At 34.3% G+C, this 24,241-nt stretch overlaps 2 protein-coding genes across 2 annotated transcripts in view; one reads left to right on the forward strand and one right to left on the reverse strand.

The window, feature by feature from the left end:
- LOC134540781 (uncharacterized) overlaps nt 1-24,241 on the reverse strand; it is a 227,861-nt gene that overhangs the window by 94,919 nt on the left and 108,701 nt on the right. The gene's annotated exons all lie outside the window — the stretch shown is intronic.
- LOC134540607 (uncharacterized) lies at nt 15,878-22,668 on the forward strand. The gene is made up of 3 exons (XM_063383443.1): nt 15,878-17,425; nt 21,677-22,040; nt 22,380-22,668. The coding sequence occupies exons 1-3, from the start codon at nt 17,256-17,258 to the stop codon at nt 22,620-22,622; spliced, it is 777 nt and encodes a 258-aa protein (XP_063239513.1). The 5' UTR covers nt 15,878-17,255; the 3' UTR covers nt 22,623-22,668.

A 24,241-nucleotide genomic window follows, 5' to 3' on the forward strand; every position in this document is an offset into this window, starting at 1 on the left:
ACAACCTTTAACGCCAATTTATATTTCAGTTTTGCTATAAAATTTTGAATTACTGGGTTTATATGTAGATTTTGTCTTTGAACTCTTTATTTTTTAAGATATCATTTAGAAATGAACAAAATATCTTAAATTTTTAAGTTTCTTTTGTTAAAAAAAAGAAAATATTTTAATTTATTTACGAGTAGTTCCGTGAAATTAAAGTGTTTTACGGATAAGACCAAATAAAAACGTTTAATTCAAACTGTCTACCCCACGATTTAGCTGATATTTATTAATTATAGTATTAAAATGTAAATTGGCGTTGACGTTTGTCTAAACTATATAGTTAATACTTAATTTTTACGAAAGTTATGATACTTAATAACGTATACTGAAAGCTATGTTGTTTACACATCAAAAATAACTTAAGAATTTTTAGAATATTTTTTTGCAAACTTGAATGTTAAAAAGAGCAATTAATCTAATTATAATATAAAGATAACATTAATAAAGAAAAATATTATATGTATATGCAACAAATAAAATTAGAAGGAAAAATACAAGTGCATAAGTTAAAACAATATTTGAAACCTTGCTTAGTTAGTAAAGAAATCACAATCATTTAAATTATAAAGCCAAAGAATGAGATATAAGTATTTGTATTTGAAAATAAGTTCTTGTTTTTAATTTTTCAGGAAGAAAAACAATATATTTTGGTAGCAAAAATTCTGAAGAGCTCTGTGAAATAGTTTAGTAGGAATATGTAAAATTACGTTCTGTCTATTCCGTGCAGGATAATTATGAGCTAAATAATTCAACTGATTTTTTTTCCCCTTCGATAAGTTCATCTCGTGATACAGGATCACGTTGCATTATTTTTTTATTCCCATTCCAGTTTCGCTTTCGTGCTAGTTTGCCAGCGTAAGTCTAGACATGATTTATTTTTTTTATTTTTTTGCATCTCATTATGTATGTTAGTGCGGCGTGCAATTCGTCACGGGCTGACCTCATCTACACGAAGGACTTCATTTCCGAATATTTACCGTCCGAGATCCGAGTGAAACGATTCGTTCGTACGGTCACGTAAAATAAAAATAAAAAAATTGTGAGGAAAAAAATTGGTTGTCTGTAAAGTCGGTTTACGGACGATGGTTTAACGTGACTTCATAACAAAACATCGATGAAATGATGGCATACTTTTATGAATAAAACTGAATAATTTTTATTGAATTATCACTATTTTGTATGGATACAAAAGAGTGAGATTAAATCTTCAATTTAATTGATAAATTTACTTTTATTTGCACTCATTAATTCAAATATGTTTATTATTTTAACGAAGAGATTATTTTAACTGTAACTTTTATACATGTTTGCTATTTAACTTCTTCCAATCTGTGTTATTCTGTTAAGGATAGGACGATGATAGGAAAAGTAGGAAACGAATGGGAGTGTTTCAAGTTTAATGTGCCTCGAAAAAGTCAAATCGATGGTTGTTCCAATCGAGTGGAAGAGAGATAGATGCGGCGCAAGCGTACAAGAGCGTAACGGGACACCGCGTAACGGGATAATGTGCGTTACCGGACACTTTTTCGTGCGTGCAGCCGGCGTTCATCGATTTATTAGACGTTGTCACGTCAAAAAAAGAGTGGAACAGGTTTTTGAAGTGGAAACTTCTATAGGAAGGTTTTTTAAGGAGTAAATTCATGTAAGTCGTCATCGACATGGTCACGTGACGTGTTAACGATAACACTATATCTGTTCCTATTAGTGTTCAATTTTTTATTTTATATCTTAAGTATGCGATTACTGTGTAGTAAAAAGTGAATATAAAATATATTAATATTCTCACATAGATATGTAGTTTGAATAACGAAGAAAACGGAGTCTTTGTAGCAATATAACCTAAAAATTAAGATCATTATTTATTTTTTAATACCGACAATTACTATGCAATGCGTATTTTATGGTATTTAGGAGTTATTTTACTAACGTGCTGATAAAACAAATTTGTTGTGTGATAATTTTTTTTCGTAAAATTTGCGAAAAACAAGTCTCTGATTTTTGTCAAAAAACATTTTCTAATGTTACACAATTATATTTAAAAATTTAGTATTTATGTTTTCAAATTATATTTGTATTTTCTTAATTCTATTATTAATAGTTACTTTTATTTACAAGTTTTAATTTAATATCAAACAATTAAAGAGGATATCCAAAAATAACATCTGTTTGATTATAGTTTTAAGTTTTCACTTCTGTCGGCAGTCCTCATGACTGCTTTGAAATATTTTTTTTGTAAACCATTTTTGTTAGCTAGTTTAAGATAATGTAGGGTAGTGTAAAATATATTTAATGCAGTTTTTTGGACATACGCCATTGCAGTTTTGCACTTTATCTCATGGAAAAATTCCTTCCGAATTCAAAAAAATTAATAAAAATTATGAAGATAAAAAATACAGTTTTTTTCTTCATATTTTTGTTTTTTAAGTATTATATCCAAAAACGTTTTTATATAAGCAAAAATAACTTGTCTAGTGTTCTAGATGGGTACAATATCTTTATTGTAGTAGGTACTATTAACTATTTCTTGGCAACTTATTTCCAAAATAATCTTTTGTAAAAGTAGAGAAAAAATTTCTCCATGTATAATGCCTAAAATATTAAGTTAGTCAATCATCGCATGCCAATATTTTGCACCCAGCGAAAGTAAGAAAAAAAAATAGTCCTGTTATACTTAATGAGTTCTTTGCAACGAAATCACACAAACCTAAGCCTAGATAACAATATTTTAGACATTTCTATACGAGCATGTGATACAACGTCTATGATTACTATACGAAATTTCAATTTTGATCTGCAGTGTTGGGTTGAAGCAAAAAAATATTCCGCGAAATTTCACAGCTTCTTATCTTATCCGGTATACGAAGTAGCATACACGACACCCAGTAAGAAAGAAAATCCTGTTCTTCATTGAGATGAACTCAGATTCCCGAACAGTTCCGAACATATCCGAAGTCAGTACGTCACTCGGGCAACTAAGTGATCACAACTACAAAGAAAAAAATGGGTGCGTGTACTTAGGTATTCGCGTGAGAAGTTATACTTCTTTGGCATCATTAAAAAATAGTTTTTAATTGCATGCAAAAATAGTGCGTGGAGTCCCTCCGCGCGTAAGAAGTGAAACTTCGTAATGTGAAAATGAAAATAGGAAGGGGTAGAAATTGATTTTTAGTGAAATCATATTGTATCAAATCATAGATTGATTTTCAGGGGGGGAGAGAGAGAGAGAGAGAGAGAGAGAGAGAGAGAGAGAGAGAGACCTATTGAATGTCTATAAAACTAACTTTTTTATGAGAGCAGATTTTCATGAAATAAATCATGAAATCATTCAACAATAAAAGCTGTTTATTTAATCAAGCGGACGGGTTCGCCCCAAGGAGAAAATTGACGCGGCGAGACCTCGTGGACATAGAGAAATGACACACACTCACTATTTATGTCTCTATGAAACATGATTTTTTTTCTGCAATTTAAATTGCAATATACAAAAAGGGTATAGAAAATGTAAACAAATATGGCGACTCTACAAACTGTCAGGATCTTTATTTTTTTCATACTCTCTACTTACATTCCTTACTCTCGCTCTCTCTCTTTCTATTCCCCCTCCCCAGGAGCGTTAAACGTTTAACGCAACCTTGTTGGAAGTCGCTTTAGAAGTATAACTTCAAAAATTTTTTTTTGCGAGAATTTGTATACTTTTAATAAACAACTGTTATTCATGAAACTGGCTTAACTTGATAAAATTTTAATTATCTTTAATAAATAATAATTTTCAAATTTGAAGATGTTCGAAAACAAGGTTTTTTTTCGGGCGACTGTCTTCATCTCAACGAACATTATGTTTCTCGGGACGAGACAAATGTAGTGGGCCATTAAATGTTGGGAAATCTACTATTTATTGAATCCGTGCCACACATTCAAATAATCAAATTTAATTGATCTTCAGATTTTATTTTACTGTAGTAAATGTAAATTATTTTATGTGAAGTCTGTCCTATAAAATGTTTTGCAAAAAAAATGACATTCTTTTATTACCGACTTTCTTTCCGGGAGGGTAGATATTAGCACGTTAGGTATATTGTAAATAAAACGAAATAATTATTTTTGATTCGGTAAGTGATATTTGAAATGCTCCAAAATTGCGGAAATGCAATAAAGACTCTCGAAATTGTGTTTTTTTTTTTAATTCCGGCTGCGAGAGAGATGTGAATTTCGGATGGATATATTCGAGACTGATCCAGGGTCAATGAAATGTTATATTCCATTTTAACGTTGGGTTCATAAATTTTACTGCACGACTTTCAAAGTGGTTAATATCATTATTAGTTCATGGTTTTAACTTTAAAAACCATTTACGGAACTAATGGGAGAAATTTAATAATATTTTAATCCAACCTTCATTTTAGAGATAAATAAATTTTAATTCCCTTTGAAGTACCATTTTCCAAAGCAATCATGTACTAAGTACATTCACATATTTCATTCTGTTCTAATTATCACAGATGAAATCGTATAATCTGCTTAAAAAAAATTAAAGCTACAATGAAATATTAAGAGGATTTTCCGTAGAAAGCCGCGTATTTTATTGAATTTTTGGATGACCGGTCTTCGCTCTGTTGAATGAAATGAAATTTCTAGGTTAATACAAATTATGCACAACTAAAATTAAAACTAAGGTGATTTGTTACAAGTTTTACAGTAAAGAAAGTTGCAGCTTTAACTTTATTCATTCTGAAGAAATACACGTACAACCATGAAAGATACAACAAAGAACAATCATAAACAGAATTCTTGAAAAATATTACATAACTTAGAAAACTCGTTAGTTAGATTGAAGTAATAATTTAGAAACACACTATAGTGGTCGTAACCTAGAAACACGAATTGTAGAACAATAATAAGTAACAAACACATTAACTTAAAACGTATACAAGCTATAACTAGAGACCTGAAAAATTCGCGGGTTCATTTCGTGTTATGCTAAAATTCAAATAATTATACTGAAGTGGTCGGTGCGCGTCATTTGAACTTCGCGCCGCGCGGCGGACTTCGGCGCTCCTTCCCTCCCTCTTTCCCCCCCCCCCCCTCTCAGCGTCTAGTGCTGTGTCTGATTTCCCCTCGTGAGGTGTCCGCGCATGCGCGTGGCGCCCTCTTTCTTACTTAAAACTAGATGTATTGCCTTGAAGGCTCTTCTTGTTCGTTAGCACACAGTCGGTGCTGGTCGTGAATTAAGCATGTAGTCTGTTAATTGCTTAGAGAGAGAGTGTGACAGCGGGGAGAATGCACGTAAGTGTTTTGTAAGGTGGTGACCCTTACAGTCATGTAATCGGTACTTGGTAATAGCTGTACTATAAATTCTTATTTCGGCCGTCACCTTCCAAATTCTATTTGGCATCTCTTTTTTTTTTTACCTTGCTCGTTTTTGTATTAATACCACGTATAGTTTGTTTGACGTTTCTCCCCGTCATGTCTTCACTCTTGTTTTTACGTAATGTATTTAATGTATTAATTTGTGAGTTTTCTTTTTATATCATGCCTTATCATGCTTTACAGTAAGCTTTATACCGCCTAGTGTAGGTCAGGCCGCGGTCGCCTGCGTGTTCATTTAACGTTTTTTTGTATTCTCTAATGAGGCATTTGACTGTGTTAACGACATTCATTATCCCTGTGTGTAAGCGTTATATTAATTGTAAAATTTCTATCCATCAAGTATCTATCAAGTTTCTATCATGTATTCTATCAAGTATTTAATCTTAAAGAGAACATAGATATGCGTTCACGTATTTTGCCGTGGCATTTGTACCGCTGCTTTTTCTTGCTATCAGTATTAATAAATATTCAGTATTACTTCTGTATTACAATTGTATGTGAAAGAATGATGAATTTGTACAAGGATTTACGTGAGGCTTTTGCCCAGGATTAAACGAAATGTATTAATTTCATTACTTGCTAATTTAACCTTTGCATCCATCCTTGGCTATAATTTATTAGATTACCCTTTTGAACACTGTTTACTCAGCTTAATCATTATTTAGTATTTTTAAGGATAGTGTTACACGCAGTTGAAGGTTCACGTGAATGTACTTCACCTGTTGACACTTTCCTATGAAGCTCATGGAAGCCTTCAATACCTTAGTGCTGCTCCTGTCATTGGTTCACTGTTAATCTGGAGGACTGAGGGCCAATTAGAGACCCTCACTCATAGAAGTGTCGAATCACAGGCCACCCAGTCGAGACGACTCACAAGTCAGCAGCCAATGAACAGTTGGCATTTGCCCGAGTGTGTAGAGGATATTGGAGTCTATCCTGGAGGTCATTGAATCCGCGAATTTTCCAGTCCCTAGCTATAACTTTATAAATCAGAACTAGTTCAGCAGTGAAAAAATGAATCTTGGGGTGTTAAATTGTGTGTTCGTGCGTTACGAAAGCAACCCGTTATTGAAATGGGGAATGGGGTGAGCAAGCTCAGCTACGTTACAAAGAAAAAAATATATTCTGCGCTTTTACAAAAGATTACTTTGGAAAACAGTTGCCAAATAAATAGTTAGTAATACTACAAGACAGTAATTGTGTACCTTTCACAACACATGGCTATGGTTATTTTAGGGTATCTGAAATACGTATTCCAAAATAATATTGGCGCATAATTTTATATTTTATTTGAGATATATTTTTTTATAATCATGGAAAATATAATCAAATATATGATTCAATTTATTATTCTTATAAATGTGCGCAAGTAACCCTTTAAAAGCTGTCCAGGGAACATTTACAAATAAATTCAACTATCGCAGGTAATGGGACAACAGAAAAGCATAAATGCCCGGGTAAGAATCCAAACCCAGTATTCCTGCGAACGTTATTTTTTGACGTGACAACGTCTAATAAATCGATGAACGCCGGCTGCACGCACGAAAAAGTGTCCCGTTACGCACATTGTTCCGTTACGCTTTGTCCCGTTACGCTGTCGGCGAGTGCAGTAATAATAGGTTATGTTACAATTGACTAAAAAATTATGGAGATTCCTATATTTGATGATAGATATTTGAATACATTTTATTCATATGAAAACTTGTTCATAATTATATTTAAACTTTATAGCTAAACGCCAGTTTTTTAAATTAATTACAAGTCATCTACACGTGAACTGTTTCGTCGACTGTTTATAAAGTGAATTGAAAAGTTAATGCGGTTGTCATTGCTTATTACAACAACAATTTCGACAATAAAGTTTAATTATTCTTGCATTTTAAAAATCTGATTACTAGTATAATTTCAATTATTTATTCTTTTATTATTAAAATAAAAATAATTCAATTTTATTCATAAAAGTACGGAACATTTCATCAATGTTTTGTTATGACTTCACGTTAAACTATCGTACGTAAACCGACTTTACAGACAAACAAATTTTTGTGATACAGTTTGTTTGTTTTTTCACATGAAAAGGAAAAAAAATAATAATTTACAAATGTCTGAAATATAGAATGGACATTTTTGTTCCATTTACAAAAAAAAAAAAAATACAGTGTAAATTCAACTAAGATATGAACCTTAAAATTTAAAATAAAAAAAATCGTTGTTTCAGTCACACACCATGATTAATACTTGTATTTGAACCTACATGAGCCTTCCACCACGTATCTCACGACGTGGTCTCGAGGCAACTATCCGCTGTACTGTCTGTACAGGCTGTAAAGTCTGTACAGTCTGTACAGTCACGTCACGCGCAGGGAATATTAATGAACGCCGTCACCACTTGTGCGCGCGTCATGCATGACCCCCGTAGCGCCCGGATACGAAAAGAGGATTACGTTTCAGGGTATTATATTATCCGTGCGACGCGCTTATTAGCCGCAAGCATAGAGGGCCCTTAAACACGTGTGCCATCCTGGGGGAATTTGGCCCTGGAAAACAAATAAATAATAATAATTGGTTGTCTGTAAAGTCGGTTTACGGACGATAGTTTAACGTGACAACGTCTTAACAAAACATTGATAAAATGATTGCATACTTTTTGAATAAAATTGAATCATTTTAAATTTTTATTTTAATAATAAAAGAATAAATACTTGAAATTAAACTAGTAATCAGATTTTTAAAACGCAAGAATAATTCATCTTTATTGCCGAAAATGTTGTTGTAATAAGCAATGAAAACCACATTAACTTTTCACTTCACTTTATAAACAGTTGACGAAACAGTTCACGTGTAGATGTAAGTTGTGTGCTGCCGCTGTCTTTCTTCTCCTCGGACGCATAGGCCAATCGAGTGGGAGAGAGATAGATACGGCGCAAGCGTACAATTAGAGTAACGGGACACAGCGTAACGGAACAATGTGCGTAACGGGACACTTTTTGCGTGCAGCCGGCGTTCATCGATTTATTAGACGTCGCGTCAAAAAAATATATATAAACGAACCGGATTCCAGCCGATCGAAAAAAAAAATTTTGGAAGTGGAGTGGCGCATTTTTTGTACGCACGCGGGCCCACCGCGAGATAACTTCTTGGTTTCTTGTCCCGTGCGTGGCATGATTTTTAAAAAAACATTCAAAGCAGTCATGAGGACTGCCGACAGAAGTGAAAACTTAAACCTATAATCAAACAGTTGTTATTTGTGGATATCCAAATTAATTTTTGATAAAAATCAGAAACTTTTTCGCAATCTTTACGAAAAAAAAAAAATTATCTCGCAACAAATTTGTTTTATCACGTTAGTAAAATAACTCCTAAAATACTATAAAATACGCTTTGCATAGTAATTGTAGGTATTAAAAAAATAAATAATGTAATGATGTTCTTAATTTTTAGGTTATATTGCTACAAAGACTCCGTTTTCTTCGTTATTCAAATTATATATATATATATGAGAATAATAATATATTTAATACTCACTTTTTACTTCACAGTAACCGTATGCTTAAGATTTAAAATAAAAATTGAACAAAAACACAATTTGAACAGAGATAGTGTTATCGTTAACACGTCACGTGACCATGTCGATTACGACTTACATGAATTTACTCCCTATCCAAACCTTCGTACAGAAGTTTTCACTTCAAAAATTTTACAGTGTCGGGAGTTTTTTGAGGGAGGGTGTTTTAGGAGCGCTTAATCCGTTTCTCTGCAGCGACTTGGCTTGGCTTTGTTAGACGCCCACATTTTCCCCTTGAAACTCTGTACATCCTCTAACCCCCTCCCCCCCCCCCCTCTTTAACGAGGCCCCTACATTCTGCCCCGGGGCTGACAGACGTACCGCGCGCTCACACAGAGAGAGGATTGTTTACGAATCTTCCCCCCACTCCCCCCCCCCACCATCATTCGCAGGACGGGACGTGTAAACACACACTCACACACACACACTCACACACACACACAACTCGTGATCAGTGGGGTCGCGCGAGGCAAGCCTCGATTACACGTAGCTTCTCCAGCGAGATGCACTGCTGGTTTCTGGTCACAGGCACACAAACAGAGGGGCATTAAAACTATCAGAACAAAAACCCATCGAAACCGTCAAAAACACGAGCCTTTGAAAATAAAAACGTGTCCGGGATTGTTTGACTTGATGTACGTACATTTCAATGGTTTTTTTTTTTTCATAGGTGAAATGAATTTTTTTTTTTTTTTTTTTTTTTTTTTTTTTTTTTTTTTTTTTAGGTCCGAGATAATACTTGAGCCTTGCTGAGTCCAGAAAAGTACAAATCAGATTACAATCACAGTATAATGCCACTTGCCAAATATTTTCTTAATGTTATTGAAGAAAAATATTACGAAAACCTGTATAGGGAATGGCGTTTATTAAAGACTGTTGAAGCACTCAAGAAAGAGGACGAATTTATGGCGTGCGGTAACAATGACCCACACAGATTTTATTTTAAGTATTATTTATTTATTTTCCTGCCATACTATATCGTTTTGATTGTTATTATTTATGCTCAGTCTAAAAGCCAATTAACTACGTGTATTCATGTTTAAAAGCCGTCATCAACGTCTGTAATAGAAATGTGAACAAACCAAGTTAAAGTCATTTGACAAAACCAAAAATTGTATTTACGTCTGGAAATGATATAATATGATTTGATTTAATTTATAACCCTAATTTTATGTTGTAAATATTTCCTAAAAGATTTCCTGTTTGTTTTCATATATTGTATTGTTGACTGGAGTTCTATCTATGTGTCTGGCCTTCCAGGCAATCAGGGTTCAGGATTCATCAATAATGAGTTTTTAAATATAATTTGAGAGAGAATAATTTAGCGTCATCTCCGTGTGGGTTAAGCACCAGACGCTGTTGCTTTAATTGCAACTTTTATTGAAATAATCATATACATTGTGTTGGGAGTGTTATCAAAATGTTCTGCGATATAAACTACCTACACGTGAGTGAATGCAAAGGTATTTATGCATTTTAAGAACTTTATATCAGTAATTGAAACTCAAATCAAGGCAATGTCATTGTTCAACTAGAGATGCAATTTTGAACATGTGAACTGAAACGTCTATATTGCCATGTAAAAACGAATACCTTACAAATAACTGTGATATTTTATTAAGTATTTGGAAATGACATAAATTGAGATACATTTTTTTTGGTTAAATCTTCAACTTAAGTTACATTACATGACCTCGACCCGATTTCAGTAGTCCGTATAGAAAATATTTTTATGCCCCCCTGAGTAACCAAACTAGCCGGTAATAAAACTGATAATTATAAAGCAGGAACTGCATAATTTTTTAAAGTCATATAATTTATACAAGTGAAATTAAATAAAGTTGGATTAGACTCAGAACTCTTGGTAAAATAGTGCTCGACGTATTGTCCTGAGTGTACATCATCTACTTCTGACTCATCCGTGATATATTCATATAAATAATAATTTTAATATATAAATTTAAGAAGAAAAATTCTAATATTTTATTGTTGAAAATCCTTGTGTCATTATAGTGTACTGTGTTGTGTTGAATAAATGTTTATTGTGTGTTTTTTAAGTAAAATAAGGATTTGTACATACATATTGTCCTACACTTTTTACTTAACAATCAAATTAAGTTAATAATTGATTTATTAATGCAGTGTCAACACCTACACACAATATAGCTACCTATAAGTTACAGTAGAGAAGAAATATAATGGATTTTTGGAATACAGTTTTTGGAATGAAAAATGCTGTAGGAGACCAAATGTTCCCTTCTATAACAGTGTTCATTAAAGCCATGCTATGCTTGCCTCATTCATCCGCAGCAACTGAAAGAATATTTTCTGCAGTTACATTGACCAAAAATAAAATTAGAAACAAAGTATAATCACCACTGGTAAATGCACTTCTTTTGGTAAAATTGAATTGATGAACACATCAGCTGCAGATTTTACTGTTTCAGGAGAACTGATTAAGTTAGCAAGCTCTGCTAGAAACAATGAGAGAATAGGTACTTCCTGTTGTTTATTTTGTGAGTGGGAAATGTGTAAATATAATATTTAGTAATTGAAAGTCTAATGCATAATTAATTTTTAAAAAAGAACTATTTTTTTTGCAAATTCTAAACATTATATTTAATCACATGTATGTCAAGTGCAATATTAATATATTGGCCATCGTTGTTTCTATGGCCGGACACCCACTAGATTTGAACGATAATATCCATTCTTGGTTTCATAAAATCTCAATGTGGCATTTTTTGATTGGATTTCCAAACAGGTTTACTCTAAACAAGAATGCAATTCCAAATGTATGCTGGTGATAAAATGGTGCGTTTAAAATTTTATTTTATTTATCTTTGCATGTGTTATTTTAGGTAATTTGTATTTTCAATTCATTAATTTTAAGAGCGTTGCAATGTCATAACTCCATAAATTGTTAAAACAATAACAAATTATTTTTTATTACTTTTTTTCAAATCTAGTACTTTTTTCTCGCTTAAGTTGGTACGAATTTTTTTTTTCTTGTGGACACCCTGGACACAATACTGTACTGAAGCAGTACCAACCCCAGGAGCATATGAATTGTCTCGCGTGACTCAAGGGAGCCAGCAGTTCTAAACAGCTTTGTGCATTAGGATAGAAGAATTTTAATTCTTACGTATTTTAAGTAGATTTCAAAGAAATACTATACCTATTGTAGCCGTTACGAAGAAGCGACTTCAGGAAAATTTTTACATATTTTTTCGTTTCATGGTACATAGACCCCAAAACCATTGTCAACTCAAAAGCTTATATATAAATATATATATATATATAATTTTCTTGTGGACACGATAACTGTCGTAATTTTTCTCAAATCAATTCCAAACTAATACATAAAATCTAAATGTGGAAAAACTCGGTCGCTTTCGTTAATGAGCAATATCCGACCAAAGGGGTAGAAATGGGGAAGGTTTTTTTTTCAAAAACAGAAAAATCGTTCTAAATCACGCAATATGGAAAATATCACATCCGTTTGAATTTATTAAAATTCTTAGGAGTAATGCCAAAATAATTTCTCTGAATAAGTTTTCGATAGGACCGACGGTATCTCCAAGGGGTTGAAAAAACAAGGGTTGGCGGACAAAAAAAATCATAACTCTGTTCGTAGGCATAGCATCGAACTTGAACAAATTATGTATTTTTCTTATAATTTCTATCTAAAACTTTTGTCTGGAACAATTTTTGATTAGACGAACCATTGCAGCAATGTAGTATATAAAATAACAGTAAAAATTAAAAAAATAAAACATAACTCCCTCAGTAAGTACACCATCAAAACCGTTCTAACTGTTAGTAAATTGTATACTTTTTATCTAAAACTTTTGTCTGAAATAATTTTTTATAGGTCGAACCATTGTTGCAGAGGGTAGAAAAAATAAAGGTATTGAATTTAAAAAAAAAAGCATAATTAATGTACCATGTACACTCATAAATCCTTTATGTTTTATCGTGTAAACTTAAAGTATTCAGTACATCTTTCATCTGAAATAAATTTTTATACGACCAACAACTGCAAGGGGTTGGAAAAACAAGGGTCTGCGGACAAAAAAAAAATTATAACTTCCTTCGTAGGTACAAAACCGAATTCGTACGAATTGTGTATTAATCATATAATTTTTGACGTGACAACGTCTAATAAATCGATGAACGCCGGCTGCACGCACGAAAAAGTGTCCCGTAATGCACATTGTCCCACTACGATGTGTCCCGTTACACTCTTTGTACGCTTGCGCGCATCTATCTCTCTTCCGCTCGATTGGAACAACCATCGATTTGACTTTTTCGAGGAACATTAAACTTGAAATACTCCCATTCCTTTCCTACTTTTCCTATAATTGTCCTATCCTTAACAAAATAACACAGATTGGAAGAAGTTAAATAGCAAACATGTATAAAAGTTATAGTTAAAATAATCTCTTCGTGAAAGTAATAAACAAATTTGAATTAATGAGTGCAAATAAAAGTATATTTATCAATTAAATTGCAGATTTCATTTCACTCCTTCTTTGTATCCATACAAAATAGTGATAATTCAATAAAAATGATTCATTTCTACTCATAAAAGTATGCAATAATTTCATCAATGTTTTGTTATGACGTTGTCACGTTAAACTATCTTTCGTAAACCGACTTTACAGACAACCAATTTTTATCTAAAACTTTTGTCTAAACATTTTTCGATCGGACCAACCATTATTGCAAGGGTTTGAAAAAATAATGGGTAGAGTTTAAAAAAATTCATAATTCTCATTAGTTACAATATAACGTTCTTCAAGTTGTTGGTAAACCTTATAATTTTTATCAAAAACTTTTGTCTGAAACAATAATTGATTTTCCATTGCTGCAAGGGGTTAAAAAAAATAAAGGGTAGAATAAAAAAAATTCATAACTCCCTTAGTGGTGCACTTTCAAATCCGTTCAAACTGTTTGTTAATCTTATAATGTTACTAAAAACTTTAGTTTGAAACAATTTTTGATAATACAAACCATTACTTCAAGGGATGGAAATAACAAGTGTAGAAAAACAAAATGACATTACTTTTATAAATACATTTACTTTCAAATTCATTTTAGTAAAAATACCTCAACATTATCTAAAACCTTTGGTTGAAACATTTTTGATGAAACTAACTATTACCATAAAAACAGGGGTTTAAATTTAATTTAATTTTTACATTTTTTAGTATCGAATTCATTGGAATTTGTTTATTACCATCTAAGATTACCTTAAACCTTTGTCCGAAAAAAAAATCAATTAGGCTATACGACATTAGTGCACGAGATGAAAAACTGTGTTTGTAAATCAAAAATAATTACATTACTACCTTAGTAGGCACATTATGAATTTCTTTAAGACATTCATTGCTGATGCATTAATTTAAAAACATTTAAAATATTTTCGCCGTTGTAGGGGATAAACCTGGCAAAAGGCCCCACTTTGAGGCGACAGTTTCTTATGTAGGGGCTATACTACCGTACAAAAGGGCACCACTTAGATAAAATCAGTTTGTAACTTATATGTGTGCTATTCGTTCTAGGTCACAGTTAGGTATTTAATTATGTGCAGTTACTACTAGCTTGGCTGCTGTTAACACATAGATAGGTATGGATACAGTTGGTGATAGGTAGATTACAATACCATACAAAACACCATGGTAATTTTATTTTTTATTAATGAAAATATCTCAGGTTTATCTTTAAAAAAAAATATTATATTACTTTTAAACATCCTAACTATTGTTGGCACGGCAGAACACAAATATGTTAAAAAAATGTCTGGAGTGACGATGCGCACATTCATTAACTAATCAAGTGTCTATTTTATCCGGTTTCGAAAATCTCATACACAGGTTCAGTTTATAATTTCGTTTTATATAAGTTTTTTACCTCGGCTAGATAAAATAACTTAAGTCGGTAGAGCTCTGATGCTCTCTCTCCCAGGCCACTGGGTGATTACAGTTGTGTGTTAAAATAAAGTGTCAAAATATATTCACGAAGTTAATTTTTACAATAATCCAGTTCATCAATGTTTCTCTTGGAATTAGACCGCAAAATAACGAGGTATGGATGGGATACGTGATTCGTCCTAGCGAAATGGAGTAACAGACTCAGTCATTTCTTACTCACGTATATTTTTCACTCCGAATAACTTTATCCTTTTGGATAAAGCCCTAATAATACTCTCTTACGTTTCAACAGTACATTTATACCATCCTTTAGTGCGGATGCATATTTCTGCTAGCTATTTTTCAGGATAATATTCCGTCGACGTCTCGTATGTGTTCATCCATTAGTAGGCCATTACATTATTTTAAAACCTTCTTAATTTAAGTCAGCTTAACAATCCGTTCCAGATTTAAAATACGGCTCCTGATTGGCCGAGAAATAAAGACAGTTACATTATTTCATATCAAAGACATCAAATCCGCGCGCAACAATAGCGCGGAACACAAAATCTCTCATTAAATTTGAATAAATATAGAAATAACATTTTTCATTAAATAAAAACGGTGTCAAATTATCAGTTTACCGTTTAAATGTCAATTGCTCCTAGAGGGGTCCTTGCAATTGTTTGTCTTCAACGTTCGTTTTTGTCATAGAGTTACAATCACATAGATATACACATAAAATATAAATAGTTTTCAAATAATAAAAATATACATACCAGACGAATAAGTATAAATTAAAATAAATAATTACGTAATCGGGGCTGAAACATACATAGTTGCAGTAGGTACACCGTATGGAATATGAGAAAATGTTGAATCGATATTTTTTGAATATTGGCGAGCAGATAGGTATTTTTCTTGTCAGCTTCCTTAAGTTCTTTAAATGTTCAAGGAGTTTATAGAAGTTAAAAAAAAAATAATTCAAGATGATATACTTAGTAACTTTGAAATCTACCTACGCCTGTAGGCTGTGTCAAAGGGGATTCTTTTTTTTTTTACAGAATTTTTGTTATATCGGGGTAAGTTCTTTCTACTGGAGTATTTTGATACTGAAAAAACTTATAATATGGTGACGTCTACGCAAAGTTGGCAGTTACGAATGTACTAGGAAGTTACAAAGTTTTAATTTCAATGGATTTAGTCATTCAGCTAAAACACCAAACATAAAATTCGTCCCCTATCCTCCAAAACCCCGAAATGAGTAAGACATGATGTTTCGCCAACTTAACTTTCAACTTGTAAGGCGACATGTACTGTTCGTTGGTCTAATTTAAGTATGTTGACATTAATACCATATTTTGTTGAAAAGTAAATTGATTATAATGATTTACATAATTTTAAATAGTTTCAGAATTCAGTATTAGCTGTAGTAAGCTACGTACAGATGACGAAGCAAATGTTAATGCTATATAACCTCTTCAGGAAAAGTAATTACGAATTAGTCGAATTTATAGTTTATGCTTGGAGAAATCAATGAAGTAAATTTATATGTGTTAAGACTACTTTATGTTTTTCCGCAATATTTGCATGCAAGAAATGCGGCTTATGAACACCCGATCAGTTGCCAATTTAAAAATTACTTATTTTTCTGAAACGATATGGTAGGTCTCATAATAGATACCACCACTCCGAATGCCTATATACTGGCCGGTTGACTTCTAGGAAACACTCTCTCAGTTGTGATAGGCAGCTGCTCGACTGACCCCCTCCACTTTCTGATGCGCTCATCACGTGATCGCCTGGTGACAGTGGGGTCTGCGCAGGTTATTTTGCCTCTTGTCGCGCTATACGGTCACTAGACGGGTAGATGGTCGGAAAGATATTTGTGCCGGAAAGCTATTTGCGAAATTAACTTATTTCTATGGAAGGTGAAGATTCGGAGTTAGTTAGACCGGAAGGTGAACCAAGTGCGTCTAATCAAGCAAGATCTGAAGTGCTACCTGGGCGCAAGAAGAATTCTTGTGTCTATCATGATTGCCAAGGATATTTCTACTTCAGCGAAAGAACTACTGCAAATACAAGGTAAGTGGTTCTCGGAAAAGTGCAATCTAATATTTTAGAGTAGTGCGATGAAATTTCACGCACGTGGAAGGCACTAGAAGGAAATTTGCCTTGTAAATTATTGTGTAGGAAGTATTGCTTTGTTTCAAGAAACTCAAGCTTCATAGTATTGCATATATGAGCTATTATACCACGCAACATTTTAGAATAATAATCGTATTTGTAACAATACGTTTAAAAAAATTTGCAGGCAACTGAGATGCACCAGAAAGAGTCACGGCTGTCGCGCTCGAGCAACAATGGGTCTTCAGGAAGGCGCAGTTATTGCTCTGTCCAGAAGCAGTCCACTGCACAACCATGAACCGGACCTGAGCATTAAAGAATCATACAAACTGCGTGCAGTTCTTAAGGCAAGATCAAAAATGGAAACCACCTCTCTTCGCGAAATCTTTTTTTCCGAGGCGAAAAGGTGAGAAATATTGATAGGCTTCATTTATGTTGTTGTTCTTGTTGTTGTTGATGATGATGACCTTTGAAGGTTTTGGCAGCTCACAACAGCTCAGGTATTCAGATAGATAGATAGATAGATAGATAGATATATATAGGCCTATAGTTGTTCTGGGGATGAATTATATGAATATACGGCAGCACCAGGAGGGATAGGCAGGGGAAATAGGAGATTCCCCCCCCCCCAAAAAAAAAAACCGCCGACCTGTTGCGTCGTCATTTGAGATCCTGGAGTGATCCCGGCGGGAACCGCACCCGGATTGCCTTAGTGGTAGGTCACCCCTCTAGCCGCTGGACCACCGTGGTTCCCATTTGTATTAATGTTCTTCCTCATCCAAGACAGAGGTCCAAATTTATGAGACAAGAAATTAATACTTTTTTTTAGAACGAGTTGTTTCGTGACAGATTTGTCGCAATGTAATGGAAAGTAGGGCCTATGTGTAGTTAAATGAGTAGCTAAGTGATTGATACAACACGGATGATCTAAAAATTCATTTTCAAATCTTTATTAAGAGAAATATTTTGAAAGTTTCTACTGTATAAAGTAAATCATAGGCTATACATATTTTATTTGGTATTAGGTGAAAACTAAATCATCAGAATGTAATTTATACATAAAAAAAAGTGTGTGTGACTTTGTGTGGTGGATTGGGGGGGGGGGGGGGAGAGAGAGAGAGAGAGAAACAATTTACACACTTCTGTCCATTACTTTTTCCGGAAGACAAATGTTCATATCACAAACGAGTAATAAAACTTACAAAACACAATTTCTCACACTTCCAAAACGTTCATATTGCCATAAAGTAAGCGACTCGAGATGAACATCTGAAAAACTTTTTCTCGTGCGAATTCAGGTTGACGCGCGTAGGGAACAAATTTAGATAAGCAAAAACAGCTTATGTTTACTGTAAAGAACATAAGTTACTAGTACAAAGTTGGTGTTCAATGCATTTATTTGGTTGCGATTTTTTTTCTAATCTTAACACTTTCAGTCATAGCATCCCACATTTAGGAGAGTTGCACATTAATTAGTTTTACGTTTTAACTGTACTTAAAAGTCACCTAACATTAAATTTGTGAGAATAAGTGGAATCATTTATTTCTGAGAATTGTTTCCAGCCATAAATACAGCAACCACTAGGTAATAACATCTGCCATATTAAAAATCGTATATTGGCTTCAATGCTTGAGCGATCGTTGTGTTTGTAAAGATAAAGAAGGCATCATATAATTTGGCTCATAGCAACAGTTGAAATTAAAATTTTCTCTGTGACTGAAAGGGTTAAATACGATAGTAAAAGAAACTAATATACTAATTCTGTAAAAAAAAATTAAGACTCGTAGCGTGTATAATGAGTGAAGTGTATATATAATCATAGTCTACGTATTGTCAGTGGCTGCATCCGAATACTGACCTAATGGATCCATTAGCTAAGGGATCCACTAAAAGTGCATCGTAGTGGACGCGGCCATCTTTGAGTTGAATCAAAATTATCACAAGGGATGCTGATGCATCACTTCACGCATCCACTAATTCGAGATTTCTAGGGATGCGACACTCGCATCCACTAACGCGTCCCTACATCCATTAGCTTCGGAATTGGGTTTTATTATGTTTGTGTATAACATTACTTCAGATTTTCAGCATAAGATTTGTTTAAAACATTATTAGTGAAAGTGATAACTTAAACAGAGACAAATGAAGACGTTAATAAATATAATCAAAATACGAATTTAAACTTAAAGGGTAATTCAAAACTCATAAGTATTTTTAAAGTTTACAATTTATAGAATGTATTTTATTTTGATCACTAACATGTGTAACATTCACGTTACGTTATTTTTTAATAGGTAGGTATTTATTATTTACGTTTTGCTGAATATTCGTAGATATCCATACACAAAATGGCTGCGTGAACATTAGTACGACTGACAGTCAACAGGTGGTGCTAGCAGTAAATGTATTCGGATACTATCCATACATTAGAAATGCGTCCTCTACATTGTGGCTGCATTTGCTAAGGGATGTAGGGAAGAGTGTGCTAAGGACGCATCTCTGTGTATTCGGATACAGCCACAGTTTCCGCGTGGACAAATCCGGAATGCGGAAAACATGTCGTTACCGTGCATAATTTTATCATATTGTTATGAACGCTGGAGACGAGACAGCGACGGCGCCAAGTGCGTGACCGGTGGCTGCGGGGGCGCTGACGTCACGCATACCAGGCTGGATGACGAGGGGCCCTCGGTTTCCCTCCTCCCTTTCCACGCACCATGCAACTACCTTGGCCAGAGCTATTGTTCCTAGCGGCCCCCGTCAGTCACGTTCACGCTTATCCCTGCCCTTCCCCCCTCCCCTGCCCTACCTGACACACCCGCCAGAGCCCTGAAGTACGAGCCCCGGTGCCTGCCAGGGATTTTCCCCACGCTGTTCCACCAGTCTACGAGAGATCTGGAAGCATCGTCACGTGGGATGAGTGACCCCTTCGCCATCGGGTCGGAAACCCCTATGACGTCAAGCAGGGGTCTCTGTGTTTCCACGACCGACCCGGGACCGCTGAATGCGAGACTTCTGGGTGTTTCGACGCCTGACTCTGCGGCTATAAAAGGGTCCCCCCCGCTTGGCTCGAGAAATAAGAGATTGGTTGGTTGGTGAGAGGCGCGCGTGGCGCATATTACCTCAGTTGCAATGTACACAATGTATGGGGTTTCACCAAGAGACAAGAGAGTCAAGCCTAATTTAAAATTAATGCTTTATCTCCTTAATGAATATCCATTATTCCCTTTCAGGAATTAATAAGGATATCATCAAGAACTTAGTTATTAGATCTTGCTATAAAAGGAGATGAACAGCGTCTAAATTCGAATGTAGCTGCATCAACATGTAGCCAATTGTTGCAATACAAAAAAACTTTCAGCGATTTTGAACTTGACCAAATCCCTAGCGAAAATGAGTCGTGTTCATCGGTAAGTGAGTACGAATGTGAGGTTGAAGAGCACTTTATTCAGCCCGAGCTACCATTCCTTGTGAAGGAAGATGATAATCCGGAGCCTGAAGTATCAGTCCCAATCGTGGAGGATATTGGTGATATTCAGTGCAATAAAATGAAATGTGAAGTGCCATTTCTTTTCTAGTAAGGTATAGGTTACTTGGGAAAACTGTCCTATTTTCAATGGCATAAAAAATTTACTTGCGATTGAGATCCTTATATTCCAGAAGATATTTATAACCCATTAGAACTGTTCCTACAACTTTTCCTGTGGATCTCTTAGAAAATATAGCTTTTCAGACCAATCTGTATGCTGCGCAGAAACTGGGAGGTTCTTGCAATTTTCATCACACTAATTTTGAGGAGCTAAAAGCATTTTTTGCCACCAATCTCATAATGGGAATACAGAAATTGTAATGCTACAAGGACTCTAGGTCATCTAACCCTGCAATGAGAGACACATATATTTCTTATATGATGTCGCGTAACAGATTTTCATGGTTACTAAGTCATGTACGTACATTTTAATGATAACGACCATCAATAAAAAAAAAGGACAAGAAAACTACGACGAACTGTACAAAGTCCTCAAAGAGTTAATAAAATGAAAAGGCTGTGAAGTGTTTAATTGAACATGGTAAGATTCAAACAGCTTTTTATGTGTTTCAATGTTTATATGAATGTGATTATTGGCAGAAGCCGCAGCGTAAGCATCAAGAAATTTGGTAATACTAGGCCTTTTATTGTTAAAATTGTGTCATGTAAATGGCAAAGTGGGGTGTTCTGTGCCAAGCGTCTCCAAGAGAAATGTGTGTCACTATTCGTGATTATGTCACGCTGGAGCTCTTAGCTGTACTGAATGTAGTCATAGCGAAGTTCGATCTGCAAAATGTGTCGATTGCAAGCAGGAAGGTGGTTTTTAAGACTTGAACACGCAGCATAAATTTAATAATTTGAAAGGAATTGGGATGTGTAGGGTGAAACTTATCAGGCATATATTATAGCTACCTATTATTTAACTTCTAAACTTCTCATTTCAGTTACATTGAATCTTCAAATTATATACAAATGTGATAATAATCTCAATTTTCTCTAACCCTATAACAAGTATGATAATCAAATAAATAGCATGTTCGGGTTCAATCTCAAAGTCACTGGTCTCCAAGATAGTGGCTATCTTAAGTTACTCTTAAGTCTTAATATGCTTCTTCTATTTTTTACAGAAATTCTGATGGTGCAGATAAAAATCCTTATGCAACAGTGCGGAGGTGTATGGAAAGAGCAAGACGTGAGCTATTTCCACCAATTACGGAGGATTTGCGGGAGTTCTGCAATATTTTGGACGGCAGAACCTGGGCAGATCTGTACAGCCCCAACCACGAAAAACAACTTGCCCACAAAGTCGTAGAAACTGACAATGGACAAATCACTGCAATTGTTTTTGCTAATGATACCTTCCTTCAATTCCTTTCGGAAAATCCAACCGAACGTCGTGAGGTATCATTTGACGCTACCTTCAAAGTAGTCCCCCGAAGGCCGAGCGGCTTTTGTCAACTGATGACAGCGGTGGTATACTTTCAAGACATAGTAAGTATACTAGCAATATTCTTTTAGAAATTCAATACTCCATTTTCTTATTTGCAACTCCTTTTTTAATTTGGAAGTGTTTCTTCAGATTTCAAAAACGTGCTCGACTTTCTTTGTTTGCTTGTTTTTATGTTACTACATAATTACAAAAGTTTGTGTACAGAATTTACCTTTATTTCTTAAAAAAAAAAAATGCAAAATCATAAAAGTGTATTACAAATAATTATGGATACCAGATTTTGTTAAGATTTGATTTTCCTTGTGTGTGGTTTTTTTTTTTTTTTTTTTTTTTTTAGGTAATGATGTGTTTAAAATAATAAATTAACGTTACAATTTCAGGGATTTCCGATTTTCTTCGCCTTGATGACCAAACGGACTCAAGAAGCATACGTTGCTGTCTTAGACATATTCCATCAGAAGACATCTGCTTGGGAAATTGTGGCTGTATCGTCAGATTTTGAAAAAGGACTTGTTAATGCCATTATAACCAGATATCCGAATGCAGAGTTCCATGGGTGTTGGTACCATTACTGCCAGGTAAGTAAGTTATTCTGTCATGAACTAACTCTTCTTCTTTTTTAGAGGAAATTTAGGGGCTAATGAACATTCAGATTCTGTTACATTACCATCCCAGTCAACTTTAAGTATAAGTAATACTCTTAATACATACTTTTACTTGATTGTTAGTGAATACCATTTAGCAGATGTCAAGAAAGCATACAGCATAGCTCCCGCAATGATACTGATGTTTTCGATTGTTTAAAAAATTCGCTAGGTAGGTACATAGTAGAAATTGGTTCCTTCGGGTGCACGGGCGGCGGCTGGGGATTGAGGATGGGGTCAATGACCGAACGCCCTGACGTCACAGCGGCCATCTTGGATGACCTTGGGCATGACCTTGGTGGCCAATTTGGGTCCGCCATTTTGTTTTCACTGCCAATTTTTTGAGCCATTATTTTGTTTTCTAGAACTTTCCACCATTTTGTTTCGTCACCATTTTGTTTCGCTACCATTTTGTTTTCTAGAACTTTCCATGACATCGAACGACCTACTCCTAGGCGTTGCATGTTTTGTTATGGCTGCCATCTTGGATTTCCTTAAATATTAACCGATTTCAATGAAAAATTTAAAATATATAACAAAATTTAATTCAAATTTCTTTTTAATTTAAAAACCTACCATCTTTAAATTCGACCACCATATTGAAATTTTGTAATTTTTAACTTCGAAACTCAGGTAAAATTTTAAAATTTATAAAAACATTTAATTAATTAAAATTATAATGAAAATTTATATAAAAACATACTTATGTCACAGAGTCCTGGGTTCGAATCCGAAGAGGTAAAAATAAATAAATTAAAATGGCAACTGATCCTTACGCCATACAAGCCACCGGCAGACTAACCTTACAACAGCATATGTCAAATTAAATATTAAGTCAGTCGGTATGACGACATGTCCGCCATCTTGTTTCTGGCTGCTGGGAGCAGACATCTTGTTTCAAGCTGCTGAAGGCCATCATGTTAGTTTTAATTTTAACTGCTAGAGTGAAATATTAATTTATTAACAGTCAACTGTCATGGCATCCACCATCATGGGCGCCATCTTAAAATTATCTTAATATCGAGCTAGAAAGTCGCAAAAAATTCAAATTTTTACCTCGTATGATTCGAACCCAGGACTCTGTGACATAAGTATGTTTTATATAAATTTTTATTATAATTTAAAATAATTAATTTTTTATTAATTTTTAATTTTTCCCGACTTTCCAAGTTAAAAATTAAAATTTTTTAATATGGCAGACAAAATTCAAGATGGTGGAGGTTTTTAAATAAAAACAATTTGAATTAAATTTTGTTATCACATTTTAAAAAAATTTCATTGAAATTGGTTAATATTTAAGGAAATCCAATATGGCGGCAATAACGAAAAATGCAACGCCTAGGAGTAGGATGTTGAATGTCATGGAAAGTTCTAGAAAACAAAATGGCGGCTCAAAAATAGCGGCAAAAACAAAATGGCGGACCCAAATTGGCCACCAAGTTCATGCCCAAGATCAAAGGTCATGCCCAAGGTCATCAAAGATGGCCGCTGTGAAGTCAGGGCGATCGGTCATTGACCCCATCCTCAATCCTTAGCCGCCAGCCGTGCGTCAGAAGTAACCAATTCCTACTACTTAGATACCAAAATGAAATTCTGTG

The sequence above is a fragment of the Bacillus rossius genome, chromosome 17 (assembly GCF_032445375.1).
Source record: "Bacillus rossius redtenbacheri isolate Brsri chromosome 17, Brsri_v3, whole genome shotgun sequence".
Taxonomy (NCBI): domain Eukaryota; kingdom Metazoa; phylum Arthropoda; class Insecta; order Phasmatodea; family Bacillidae; genus Bacillus; species Bacillus rossius.